Genomic DNA, 14,546 nt, shown 5'->3' on the forward strand with positions numbered 1-14,546 from the left:
CTGAGGCAGATTTGATATTGTTCTTTAATTTGTCATACAGTACAGTTCATATAACGAAAGTACATGTTGGGGATTTCTGAAGGGAAGTTCTTCAATCAAATCAATCAATCAAACTTGCATAGAGACACTACACTCTTACATCAAAGTTGTGCAAAGCTGTTTATTCCAGTATACAACATTGGAAATTGTCCAAATTGTGTTTTAGAACTATCTAACATCACATGTTAAATACAAGAAATAATGCAAATGTAGGCCTATATAATATTATGTACCTCGAGGATCCCAGGTAGTCAAATGTAGTGGTACCAAAAACAAAATTAGCTTAATCCAGCAACATAGTCCAAAATGCTTTCAGTGCCATGGCTTAATTTATCCAGTGCAAAATAAAACAAAAGAACCCCCCCCCCAAAAAATACTGAATGGTTTACTCACCAGACTCAAATAGCAGTCAGAAACATGGTCAGTAGTTTAAAAATGGAATGCAGAAAAATGTGTCTTCATCCATAAATATTTAATATTATCTTACCAATATAAAGCTTAGAACAGTTCAATAAAAGTTCTAAATCAGGGGTGTCCAATCTAGTTCCTCGAGGGCCATTATCCAGTTTACCTTTAGCCCTAACAACACACTTGAATCAGCTAATCAAGATCACTAGATGCACTAGACACCAGACCAGTGTGTTGAACCTAAGCTCTGTAAAAGTGTGGCCCTTCAAGAGCACGATTGGACACCCCTGAAATATTCAGACAAAATATGTGCAGCTGAAAATGTACATGATAATGTCACCAGCCTGCATAAACAGGCTCCGCATCACAAGGGATTCCGTAGAAGCGACCAGGTGGTCGGTCTTTACGCAAGAGGGGCGCACGGGCGAGGGATAGCTCGCTGTCATTATCTCTTTTCCTCCGCAGAACCAAAACGATGATGAAGAGAAGACCCACTGTAGAGGAGAAGAACAATTAGAAGAGGGTGACAACTGACCGCCTGCAGTAGATCTACACGATTCTGGATTAACTGAGAATCACACATTTTTTATTTTTTTATTTTTGCTTCAAATAGAGATCACGATTCTTCCTGAGCAGACAATTAAACAAAATAGCATGCAATTTAATAGATTTTCTTACTACATGTTAATTGCTGCATATATATAAAATATTTAATCAATCTGAAATAATTATTAAATTAACGGTTTAAATGATTCAATGACTCACTCATGCGTTTTTAAAAAAACAAATATCTTGAATGAATTTTAACGGTCACTTGTTGCCACCGACTGGTGTATCGCTGTAATTGAAACAATCGTTATTTGAAGTGTCAAGTTACTTTCAAAAGGTGATTTAGGTGGATTTTGTTTGCAATCCGTTATATGTTTATATCCAAACCAAAAACTTTTAGCCCAGGACTTCTGTAAGAATATGAATTTTTGCGAGAAAGAAATAATGATACGATGTGGTTTTAAAGACTTTGTGAAGCCGCTGCATGACATACATGACAACTGCTCTCTCTGGATCAGCTGCAGCGCCAACACTATGTTCACTGTGATTGTACTTGTCAAAGATTTCATAAACAGGCAAATCATTGTCATTTAGGAATTAATCGTGCAGCTTTAAGCACTGTCATATAAATGTTACTGACATTTTACCCGGTTCGTTTGTTGGCCAGAGGAGAACTGGCTCCCTGACTAAGCCAAGGTTTCTCCCAAAGTTATTTTCTCCATTGTCACCTGATGGAGTTTGGGTTCCTTGCCACTATTGCCTCTGGCTTGCTTAGTTCAGGACACTCATAATATTATTGATCTGCCTGCATTGACACCATTGTTTGAGAACTGAGCTAGACAATGACATCTGTTTTCTTCAGAGCTGCTGTACAGATAAAATGACTTAATTAATAACTGAAGATTTTTACAACTGAAATTAATCAACACTGAACTTAAGCTAGACAATGACACTACTTTCTTCAAGCCTCCTGGGTGCCACTGTCCACGTACGAGGAAATTATATTTTAGTGAATTTCTAAAATAACAGCATAAGTCAAAATTTTAGGTCTGGATGTACTGTAAAGAGTACATTCAGTGCTTTTCAGAGATACATTTTGTTTTGAGGATAACAACACTTTGGTCTTTAGAAATGACAGAATGATCAAACTTAGCACCCTTATGGAAATATAATATTTTGTAATATTATGTAATTATCATTAAAATCTTAAAATTGTTCTAATTGTTTGATATGAATGAACATCTCAGGAAAATGTTATTGGGCTTATAATCAAAATATGATTTTCTTACAAAACAGGGAAATTATTTTATATGTCCAATGGGACTTAATCATGTTTATAAGGCATTCTGGGAGACACAACAAGTTAATAGGGAAAGAAATTACATATCAATATTCCTATAAAATATTTGATATTATGATGAAAATGTTGCTAACGATTCCTCCCATTATTACACTTATTTTTTCATTACATGTTGCTCCAAGAACACATTAACATGCAAATAAGAGACAGTGCTATAGATAGAATGCATTGAATAGGAAAACTCACGTATGGCTATTTTACCCACATGTTGCATAAAGTAAAATGGTATATCAATTAATTCTGTTATATCTTTCAGAACAGTAGAGAATCATCTTTAAACAAAGTTTGGTTAAAAATTGATTGGTGAATGATAAATAATCCCATTGTTTTTGCTTATACGTGTCATTTTATTATGTTCAGTGAATTGTAATGGGCAAAACCCAGTCATGTCAACTGGAATCTACACAGTAGGGAATTTTGCGTGTGAGAATGAAACATTGCTCTACACAGATTTCAAGCTTTTAATGGATTTTTCGCGTTGAACAAAAGAAAGCTGCCTGGTTTGAAAGTGACTTCTGTGTGAACTGTGCTTCATAAAGAACGACACTATTGACAATATACAATGGACTTTAAGCATAAATGGGCGGAGGTTAGCAAAAAGCCTTTAATCTGTGAAATTGACATTTGCACATTTTGGTTTGGGAACAAAAGTTCAACTGAGATATGATGTGATATGAACATTTATACCTCCTCCTCCAATAACAAGCAGTGCAATGGTAACAGGAGCAAGTTCACACGTCTCCCCGGCCTTTCTGAAGAAGGTCTCCATGCAGTAACCAGGGGCCGTGCTGCCCTCAGGACAGAACGCATCAGTGGGACACTGGATGGGATTTACATCAGGACTCTGGAGGCACATGCATTTACATGTAGTGACATATAATAATGACAAACATGTTATGTTAATGCTTTTCTTAGATAAACAAGGAAGTAAAAATCTACAGTATACAATTTGTATTTTTTGTGTTCAAGCAAGAGGAACAACTCCAGCGGTAACAGTAAACATTGTACGAGTGTGTCTTTAAGGAATTAATTGCTCACAGGGCAGTAATGGTTTTCAGGGCACAGGTCACAGTTCTCCTGACCCCAGCGGACCTGATAGAAACCACTGCTGCAAATCTGACACATGGTTTGATGGGAAGGCTTGTGCATTCCTGTCAAAACATATTGACATCATTCGAGTTTCATAAGTGTACTGGGGAAATACTGATTTAATTGTTCAACAAAGACCTTTATTCATGCACTGATCAATGCCAAAAGTGATTTAATCATGTGTTCGGAGTAGCATCTATAAAGTGGATGACCTGTTTCCAAAGTTTAAGGGGATAGTTCACCCAAAAATTAAAATTAGCCCATGATTTACTCACCCTCAAGCCATCCTAGGTGTTTATGATATTCTTCTTTCAGACAAACACAACCATAAAAGTGCATCTATATCCATCATAACTCCTCTTGCACATCTGATAAGTGTAACTTGTCAAGCGTAACACAATAATTTTGAACTGCAAGAGGCATTACACTTTTTTTCTAAGTTGAATACAGAAGATGGTCTGCCAGAAGTTAGACATTTTATTTTATAAAGTTTTGAATATGGATATTTTCCTTACACAAAGCATTGCTTTGCTTCAGAAGGCCTATATGAGCTGTGTGGAGCAGTTATGATGGATATAGTTGCATTTTTATGGACTTCAAAAACAGAGCAACATTCACTGCCATTATAAAGTTTGGAAGAGCCAGGACATTTTTGAATATAACTCTACATGTCTATATGACATCTTAATGTCATATACACCTACGATGGCTTGAGGGTGAGTAAATCATGGTATCATTTTCATTTTTGGGTGAACTAACCCTTTAATATCACTAAAGATTTCATATAAGGAAGATACCTGGGCGACAGGGTGTACATTCTTTGGCAGCGATCTGTAGAGCCTCTGAACCTGCAGGACAAATCCGGCATTGGGTACAACTTGAGGAACTATAGAAAATGGAAAATGGGTGAACTGAAACATTGTAAAAACTCTTTATGACAAATAAAAGCTGTCTTTGGCACTGCAATGACACCGCTATAATGAGAGAGTGCTAATACAACAAAAAAAGCTACTGAAATTTAAGTCAACTTAAAGAATGTCATCAAATCTATAAATGGAGATGGTTTAAAATGCCCCTATTATTATGCCATTTTAAAGTTTTCTAATTGTGTTTTGTTTTTGTTATACAACAGGTTTACATGTGAAAAAAGGTCAAAAATGGTTTCATTTTCTCATAGTATCTATGCACAACACCCCAATGTTCAATGACTCAACGGATGAATCGGTCTCTCTAAATACTTCCTTTCCACCAGCTACTCTACTCTGATTGGTTTAGATGGCCCAGTCAGTTGTGATTGGTCTAGCGCATACAGCTTGAATTTCGGAAACAAACTCCCATTACCTACCCTGGATGCCAGCCGAATTTAGCCCCGCCCACACATTTTTTAGGTCGTGACTAAAACTGAGTATGACCACGTCAGGCTACATAACTGAACGTCATCTCTGTCAGAGGCTTCCTAAAGCTCAGCGATTGTACACACTGCAAAGATAGTAATGATAAATTCGGAGGTGGTAAAAGTACTCAAAAGTTATACTCGAGTGAAAGTATATATACCTAAATAAAAAAATACTCCAGTAAAAGTAGAAAGTCCTCCATTCAAACATCACTTGAGTAAAAGTACAAAAGTATCAGATTTAAAACCTACTCAAGTACCGAAAGTAAAAAGTAAATATTCAAATTAACTGTAAATATCAATAATTAAGCAGATAAAATCTTTTGGGACTGATATGCAATGCTTCAATTGAACAAATGATAAGATTAGATACTGCAATTAAGAATTTGTTAGATTTGCAATTAATAGGAGACAATGAAGCACCTTAACACAGTATAGGGGTTAAACTTAAAATAGACATGTTCCATAACATTAGCTTCATAAAACAGATGAGGAGCAAGATACTAATAACTAATTCAAAATTAATTCAAAAGCCATAACCACAATGACATATTACATAACAATTAGTTAATAGTCATGTGCCTCAACAAGTAAAGTCATAATATAATTTTGCCAATTGTTATGATTAATGATTAATTAAACACAACTGAGAGTCGGAATGCATGGCTTTGAATAGCCTACATGAATTTACATTATTAGTTAATGTAATATGTTATTAGGGAATTAATGATGTCATATTTAATTAATAGCAATTCATATATTACTTAATCTATTAATCATAGAGAATGTTCATTAGTTGCTGATGCAGTAATCATTAATAAATGGTTTAGTTCTTCATTAGTAATACATTAACTCATGATTATCTGTGCATTAGTTAGGCATGAATTATAATAGTGCACCTGTATTGTAAAATGTTACCAATGTTTTCATAGTAAATTGTGTGCCGCAAAATAAAAAAGTTGGGGAAACACTGAGCTAACGTTAGTGTGGCAAAACCTGACTTGTCAGCTTTTCCAAGTCTATACCCGACTGGATCATCCATGACCGACCAGACCGGTTTGGAAATCAAGTGTAATAAATACTTAATACTTGGAGCGGGCATGGGGAAATGTATTGGAGTAAAAAGTAATCTTTGCCTTTAATATTGTAGTGGAGTAAGAGTAAAAGTAGATGCAAATAAAATATACTCAAGTAAAGTACAGATCCCCGAAAAAAATACTTAAGTAAAGTATTAGGGCTGCACGTTTTCAAGTTTTTCATTAACCGTTAACCGAGGCCCTTAGCGGTTAATAGTCGGTTAACCATGGTGTTCGTTAGGGTTATTTTTAGTTTATTAATTTGAGGACCGCCATCTCCGTAGTGAACGCGCCTATAGAGAGACATGCACATCATGGATTACCTAATCAGAGAGTAGCCTATTTCTTTTCGTTTTAAATTGTTAAAAGACATTTCAAGCTTTCTTAAGATATATTTCATGTCTGTGAGGCGTACGCTGAGTTTCGTTAAATTAGGATGAGATGCGCTCCAATTCACGAGCAACGCAAGTGGCCGCGAGGGCGCCTGCATGATTAGGGTATGTAGTAAAATATGCAGCCGAGAATGATTCACACAGCGTTTGACTCGCGCGGCTGAGCCTCTCCCAGAGAGTTCAAGCATCTGTGGACTCGTTCCTTCAGCTCTGGCCATCTTGCTTTCAGTCCGCGATAAGCTTTTTTTGTTTTCTTCATTACAGTTAAAGTAATGTCTGCTTTTCTCTAGTCATTCACAAGTTTCTCACTTCAAACTTTCTTTCTTCTGATCTGTTATGCACAGAGCACACGGCTCCCGCTCTGCTTCTGCCCTAATGCGACTTATAGTCCAGTACGACTTGTGTTATTTTCCTCTTCATGACGCATATTTTGACTGATGCGACTCATTGCAATACTGCATTGCAATACTTGCATTTTGCCCCGTCACTCTCAATTTTAAAGTGCTCCCACGCTTTCTTTGCCCGCTTCATTGCCCGCTTAGAAAGCTGGTCATGACTTCTTCTTGTGGATATTACAAATGTCTGGGAACGTTCTGGCGGTCTCTAGGAGTGCAAAAATATATTACAACTAAATTCAAAGCACGTCATTGACACCACTTAACCGAGCAAAATGTTTCACTCAGTTACGCAATTTTTAACGGTTAATCGGTTAACCATGGACACCCCTATAAAGTATCAAAGTATTTTTACTTGATTACTTACCACCCCTGGATAAATCAATCGATGATGAAACATTGAAAGAACTAGTTATTCAACCCGAACCTTGAGCAGGAGGTTTCTCAGTGATGCTACTCAGTTTGAGGTACAATTCCTCACTATCAGCATTAGCAAGTGTGCATATGTATGCGTGTGTGTGTGTGTGTGTGTGTGTGTGTGTGTGTGTGTGTGTGTGTGTGTGTGTATTGCAGCACACATGAGGGGAACTGCATCAATATCAGTGCACATGTTAGCCCAGCTGATGTAAACATTAAAAGTTGCAAAACAAATCTTGCTCCATCCTTTATCTTTACTCAAAGTTGTAAGAATGACAGACAATCTGCATTAATAGACACAGTTTTAGGTTAATACTACAGCCCACAGCTGATTTACAGTAGCGTTTCAGTATGACAGTAATAATGTGAGTTAGCCGGTTAGCCAGAGACCTACACGATATGAAACATAATAAACAAATTGTAGAGCACAGCGACTTCTCGACATAATGCTATCCAGTAGCCGCTGCAGTGTTTGAGGGGTTCAAATTTTCCTCTAGTGTCTGTGCACACAATAAGTGGAAGGGCAATATGCTAATGTTTCATCGTGACGTCACAATGAAATGGCTTGCGAGTTGCGACTCATTTGAAAAAAGTTTTAAGTTGAGACTTTCGAGAGACAATAACTTTATATACGGTGCACTTATAGATTTAAAACTTTAAAGGATGTTTTTATTCACTTAAGAATTTATTACACACTATATGAAAGGTAATTTTCAAAAATCCATAACAGGGGCTTAATGTATAGGAAGTAAGTGCAAAAATGCTTTTTATATATGTGAAAAGTTTGGAAACATTAAGGGTGCCTTTATTTGATCAAACATACAGGAAAAAACAGTAATATTGTGAAATATTACAATTTAAAAGAATTGCTTTCTATTTTAATATATTTTAAAATATAATGTGTTTCGGTGATGCAAAGCTGAATTTCTATCATCATTACTCCAGTCTTCAGTGTCACATGATCCTTCAGAATTCATTCTGATATGCTGATTTTAAACTCAGTTATTATCATATGCTAGGAACTTACGTGATACTCATTTGAGGATGTATTGATTAATTAGAAGTTAAAAAGAACAGCATATCTTACGAAATATAAATATTTTCCAACAACATAAATCTTTATGATCACTTTTTATCCATTTAACACATCCTCGCTAAATAAAAGTATTAATTTCTTGCAAAAGAGAAAGAAAAGAAAATACTAACCCCAAACTTTTGAACGGTAGTGTATATTGTTACAAAAAATATATATCTTAAATAAATGCTTTTTAAACTTTTTATTAATTAAAGAATCCTGGAAAAAGTATTACATGTTACATATAGCAGCACAACGGTTTCCAATATTGATAATGAAGGATCATGTGTCACTGTTGAATGGAGTAATGATGAATAAATAATATTTTAAAGTATATTAAAATAGACAACCATTATTTTAAATTGTAATAATATTTCCCAATATTACTGTATTTTTGATCAAATCAATTCAGGCTTTCAAAAAAAATTAAATAGTAATGTTTCCGAAAATGACTCAAAGCCTGAGACAAACCTTTTGAGGTGCAATGTTCAGTAAAGAAACTTACTTGCAGTACGTGCCTTGTGGACATGGGTTACATGATGTTGAGTTTTGCAAAGATGTGTAGAAACCTAAAGCAATAAATGAATGGGGAAAAAACTTTTAGCATTTTCAACATTTATTAAATGCTTAATAAATACTTTAAATTCCAGATTACATTTTGTCTCATAAATGTAAGATCTAAATATTACATATAAGTAGAAAAATATATTATCTGTCCATATCTTACATTTATACATTTTAGAATTTTCATTAAATGAGAAATATATTTTTTAATATAACAAAAATAATTTCTGATATTCTATCAAATATGATAATGATATAAAATATTATATTTAAAAAAATCCCTTTATATTTCAATATGTAGGATGTGTTTTTTCTACATGCCAAATGATTTATATAGCAAAGAAGAAAAAAAAGAATGAATGAATAAATAAACACTTAATATAATAATTACATAACACATAATTAATCACTTGTTACCTTGTGCGCAGGCCCTGCAGGAGACAGAGCCTGTGTTATTGCTGTAGGAACCACTAGGACAGGCCTGGCAGACGGGGCTTCCTGTGAAACTAATGAATGAAAAAAAAATGAGTCTTGCCATGGAAAGAATGCTTATGCTTTGATTAAGCATAAACAACATAATGTGTTCTTCTCTCACTTGCTGTAAAACCCAGCAGAACAGGGCAGACAACCCTGCTGTCCTGCTAGAGGCTGATAGAAACCCTGGACGCAGAGAAGACAGGCTGCAGGTAACACACACAGGCCTGCCTCAGGACAGCACGAACACAGCAGTGTTTCTGAGAACACAGACAGAGAAAGCGCACGTGTCAGCTTGAACATGCAGAAACATTTTAAAGTCAACATTAAAGGAAAAATGAACCCACCATTATTATAATAAGAGCCAGGAGCGCAGGCCGTGCAGGTGGAGGTGTTGAGCGTGGAGCAGCTGGGCCCTGTAGTGCTGGGAGCGGCAGTGGCCGTCACGTTTGCACTGACTGTGGTGATCGTCACAGCAGGAATGAGTGTTGTCTGACTCATCACCACTCCTACACAACAACAGACGGGAAAAAATGGCTTCAAATAAATCATATGACAGGATGCTTTTAAAAGCGCAATTAAATGCTTTTAAAGGCGGGGTAGAGGATTTATTCCAGAAACATTTTTCATTATGTTGGTTGAAAGTCTCTTCACATCCTTATAGTAATTACTAAGTTAAGTGACATAAATGTATTTACATGTATGGTATATATTGTCTGTGGAAGACAGGTCTGAATGCAATGATACGACGTCCTACCTGCATATATTTTCCTCCTGAACCAAAACAATGAGCTTATGCTGCGTTACACCATAACTATTGTAATTTGAAAGTGATGGAAACCTGTGACGTTATACTCAGAACAGTTTGTGACTATAATTTATGCGTCTCAATGGCAACACTATCAATAGTGAAAATTAATCTTCAGCAGTCAGGTGAAACAGGTCAGAGCTTGTTAAATTATGTTTGTATTATTATTGTAATGTAATGAGCTTTGAGACATGAGGTAGTTTAACGGCGTCTCTCATGGCGCTTTTGTTTGCTCCCTGCTGTATGCGTTCATGTGTTTTAGAACAGAGGGACAGAAAACTCTCAAATTTCATTAAAAAGATCTTCATTTGTGTTTCAAAGATGAAAGAATTATTGATAATTGATAATAAATTACAATTATATTTTTTATGTACAATTATACTCTTTAAGTATACTGTACATATCTATTAATTTTATCTGAGTGAAATATACTAATTTTCCACAGAATGGACACCAGATACCAGCAGCTGTTCCTCCCTTTCTCTCTCAACTCTGTGACAGCGAACTACACAAACCCCTCTCACCTCATACACTCACGTTTCATTCGCCCAAGATGAAATTGGGTGTGGGATTGCACGTTTTTTTGCATTTTATTTTACTCACTCCTGCAGATTTTGTACTCACACCCAAAAGTGTGAGCACACAACGTCTCTCAGTACTAAATTGAATTCATTTTCACTGCGAATCTCGCTTAAACAGTCAAAAACACACTAAATAATGTCAAAATGGTGGTTTTGGTGAGTATTCACGTAAACATGGTCAATTATGTTTTAAGTAACTTGTAAACAGTTGAGAAAGAAAATGCACGTGTAACAGTATAATGGATCCGTGCGTCAGCTCTTAAAGAAGTAGTCTAATATACCTTCTGTGAAATTACCTGCTGTAAAAAATATCTATATGGCAGTTTTTACCATGGTATCGGTGCCAAAATTGTGGCTAGTGAAAATGCTGAGTGGCTAGTAATTTTGGAAACCCACTAGCCACAGTGGCTGAGAAGCAAAAAAGTTAATATAAAGCGCTGCTTATAAATCACAATAAAAGTCACAAATATGAGATTATTTCTTGCTCATTATGGCTAAATACTGCTCCTTTTGTCAAGGTTAATTTACGGAGTATTATTATAACGGTATCACATGAATCACGCTCACATTCCTTCGACTGTGTGCGTGTTTTTTATTGTCTGTTGTTGGTGTATACTGTAAATGGCAGAGCATGCTTGTTAACCAACAGCAAAATGGCAAACAGAGTACTTATTGTGAGCATAATCACATTAGCCATCAGCCGGTCACCCTCAGCGACACAAGCTCCCACTGATGAAACACAATTATTCCGAGGGGACGGTCATATGACTTGATTTCACTCCAGAAATATTAAGTGAGGGACCCAGGAACCAGTTCTCTTCCAAGCCTTTCCTACTAAGAGACTCTAAAAAACATGGTTAACTTGACTCTTACTGACATGATACTTTTCAGCTCATTTTAACAAATTACAAATGAAATACACAAATGAGGAGGTTGACAAATCACACAGACAAATGAGTGAATCAGAGGTCGTAAAAACGTAAAAATGTCACACTAGGGAAACCTGTCGTCACTGCATGTGCATGCCATGCAATAAATAAACAAAGTACAGTGTTTGTTTACTATACAGCTGTTGCATAGCTTAAGTAAGCTTTTGGCCAAAAGATTTGTGTATATTGTTAGGATAAAGCCTGTAAGTAGATTTCACAAAAAAAGTTGTTGGTAAAAACCCTCAAAGATAAAGTTGTCTCCGTATTGAAACGGATGCTCCACCACCTTTTGTTTACAAAGGTAAAAATGGGGAAACCTCTGGTTCATTTTTAGCAATAAGTAAAAATGAAGAAAAATTATTATTCCGTTTTCAAATTATTTTAAAAGGTCAAGACCCAAACACAATTCCCCTTTAAACACGCATATCTATTTTTACTGATATTTAACAGTAGGTTGCTAGATAGATGTTGTCAACTAGATACAGAGAGTATCTAAAATCAAACATTCGCAAAGTAAAATTTTTATTATATTTTATGTTTTAAAATAATATCCCAAAAAAGCTAAGTATGGGTTATAAAAGCATGTTAAAAGTCACAGTTCTGTTGATTTGGAAACTCACCCAAAACACAAGCGGTGACGAGAACAGACAAAACCCCCAAACGCTTCATAATCCAGCGATTTACTTCAAGAGTCCCCACATCTGTTTATCCATCCGAATTCATCCCAGCAGACGACAGTATTAGTTAAAGAGTGCAATATTGGGAACTAATGAAGATTTCTTCTTTCGCTCTCATTCCCTCTTTCGAGTGCTCATCAAAGTCATATGACAATAATCATGTGATCACATTCCTAAACACAGACTGCTTACTTACTATTCCCATACTATTTTATCTAATCAACAAACGTTCTATACACATGAACTAAACTAAGCACGACCCAGAAGTTAGTCGGAATATTTAAAGTAGGTGACACATTAACCAGCTGGACGCGAGTTAAAAGTCCAGCAACAGAGTTTCTCAGGGATTGTTTTTGATGTCCCGCCCTTACATGACCTTTAAGTTACCATGGTAACCGTAAGGCAAAAATACCACACACTCTGAGAGATTAGGAAATATTTTAAAATCCTATAGGAACCGATTTACAATATATAATTTACAAATATGCAAAGTAGTTTCTGTATTGCCTATTTCCTTATTCCCTCAAGGGTGTTTTTCTGAAGAAGTAAAGAAATATAGACATTTCTGTAATTTCACCATTTTTTGCTTCACAAGTGGCATAGCAGTAGAAAATTACCAAAGCTGTATAATTCTACTTTTTCATATTGTCCAGTCTGTCCCATAAGTGCTTTATAAATAAAATTTATTATTATTATTATTACTGTCACGGACACGGTCACCCCTGTTTTTGAGATTTACCTGAAAATGCGCAATCGATCCATTGTCCGTGAATTTAGTCTCTTTGCCGCCATCTCTGTTTAAAACGTTTAAAACCTGCAATTGCAGTTATTCGCGGATCATCGGATCATCTTAAAGGGATAGTCCACCCAAAAATGAAAATGACTCCATGAATTGCTCACTCTCAAATCATCTTAGGTGTATTATGACTTTATTTAAAAAAAAAAAAAAAGTCACAATACACCTAGATATAACTGCCTTTATTAGTTCATCTATCCATCAAAGTTCATCTATCCATCAAAGTGCTCCGCAAAGTGCCCCGGGGGGTACTTTGCGGAGCACTTTGATGGATAGATGAACTTTTATGGACTTCAAAACAGAAACAGCCATTCACTTCCATTATCAAGCTGGGAAGAGCTAGGACATTTTTAATATAACTCTGATTGTGACATAGGCCTACCTGACTTGAGGGGCAGTAATTCATGGGGTCATTTTCATTTTTGGGTGAACTATCCCTTTAACGTGGGTTGTGCCTTGACGGCTCCTCAGTGCAGATTAATCTAATGTTTTGATGTGTCTGGCTGTGCGTTACCGCACTGCTATAAATAATGTAGGCTACTTCGCAATCGCAGATGGAAGAATGACCGAAATAATGTTTCACTGCATCAAGTAACGTCTGCCAGTTTTGGTCTGACAAACTGTAAAAAATAATAATAATAATAAAATAAAAAAGCATTACAGTAAATTACGGTACCAATGGTGATTAAATCTAACGATTGCTATAGCTCATTTCAAACCATGTAAACAATTAATATTATTGTTGTTATTATGGACTCTGTTACATGGTTATGTGTATTAGTGTATATAGAGTTAACTTATCTGTAGATTTCAATTTCCATACAGTCTAATCTTTTGCTTTTGACTCTGAGTGAATCTCCAGTTACTGATGATTGGGGTTCAGATTTCAATTCACCATCAAAATTACACATTTAATTATTCCTGCTGCTCTGAGAAAAAGGCTATAAAGAATGTAATACAGCTATAGCCAAAGTCCTTCTTTATGTGTACAGACTGATGTAAGCAAAGACTTGTCCAGATTTCCAGCGGAAAATAGCATGCTTTTCATGAATGCTTTGGATTGGAATACCTAGGGTTTGTTTCTTTAAAAAAAAAAAAAAAAAAAAATACATAGCAGATTATTGCAGAAGTGCAATAAAAAAAATATATAGAAATTTAAATTGAACTATAAAACAAATGTAGGCTACCGTCCTAAAAATAATATTACATTTTTAATTAATTAAACATTAATTTACAAAAAATGTTTACTCTAGAACTGCTAGAAAATCAGACCCACATGTGTTCCAACTGTCTTTTATGTTAAGTTTATGAGAATATTTTTCCATTCAAGTGCAAAAAGGCAAGAAAGATAACTCAGGTCAGTATCTTGCACCACTATTCAGTATGAGAGGTGACAGAAAACAGCAAAACGTCGGTTCATGGAAATTTGGCAACATTTCTAAAATGGAACCGCTTCTCGATAGTTATGGGGTTAAATATTCTGAACTACAAGGAGAGAAACAACAAAACCATTTCCTCTTCACT

The 14,546-nt window shown here is 35.5% G+C and overlaps 1 protein-coding gene across 1 annotated transcript; it reads right to left on the reverse strand.

Moving 5' to 3' along the window:
- Nucleotides 1-140: 140 nt before the first annotated feature.
- Nucleotides 141-12,533, reverse strand: si:dkey-21a6.5 (multiple epidermal growth factor-like domains protein 9). Its single transcript, XM_067454484.1, has 9 exons — nucleotides 12,170-12,533; nucleotides 9,579-9,740; nucleotides 9,353-9,491; nucleotides 9,175-9,263; nucleotides 8,699-8,762; nucleotides 4,243-4,331; nucleotides 3,395-3,507; nucleotides 3,044-3,200; nucleotides 141-941 (listed from the first exon to the last, which is right to left on the reverse strand). Exons 1-9 carry the CDS (start codon nucleotides 12,216-12,218, stop codon nucleotides 784-786), a joined length of 1,020 nt encoding a protein of 339 aa, XP_067310585.1. The 5' UTR covers nucleotides 12,219-12,533; the 3' UTR covers nucleotides 141-783.
- Nucleotides 12,534-14,546: the final 2,013 nt, after the last annotated feature.

Source organism: Pseudorasbora parva, chromosome 10 (genome assembly GCF_024679245.1).
Source record: "Pseudorasbora parva isolate DD20220531a chromosome 10, ASM2467924v1, whole genome shotgun sequence".
NCBI classification, from domain to species: Eukaryota; Metazoa; Chordata; class Actinopteri; order Cypriniformes; family Gobionidae; genus Pseudorasbora; species Pseudorasbora parva.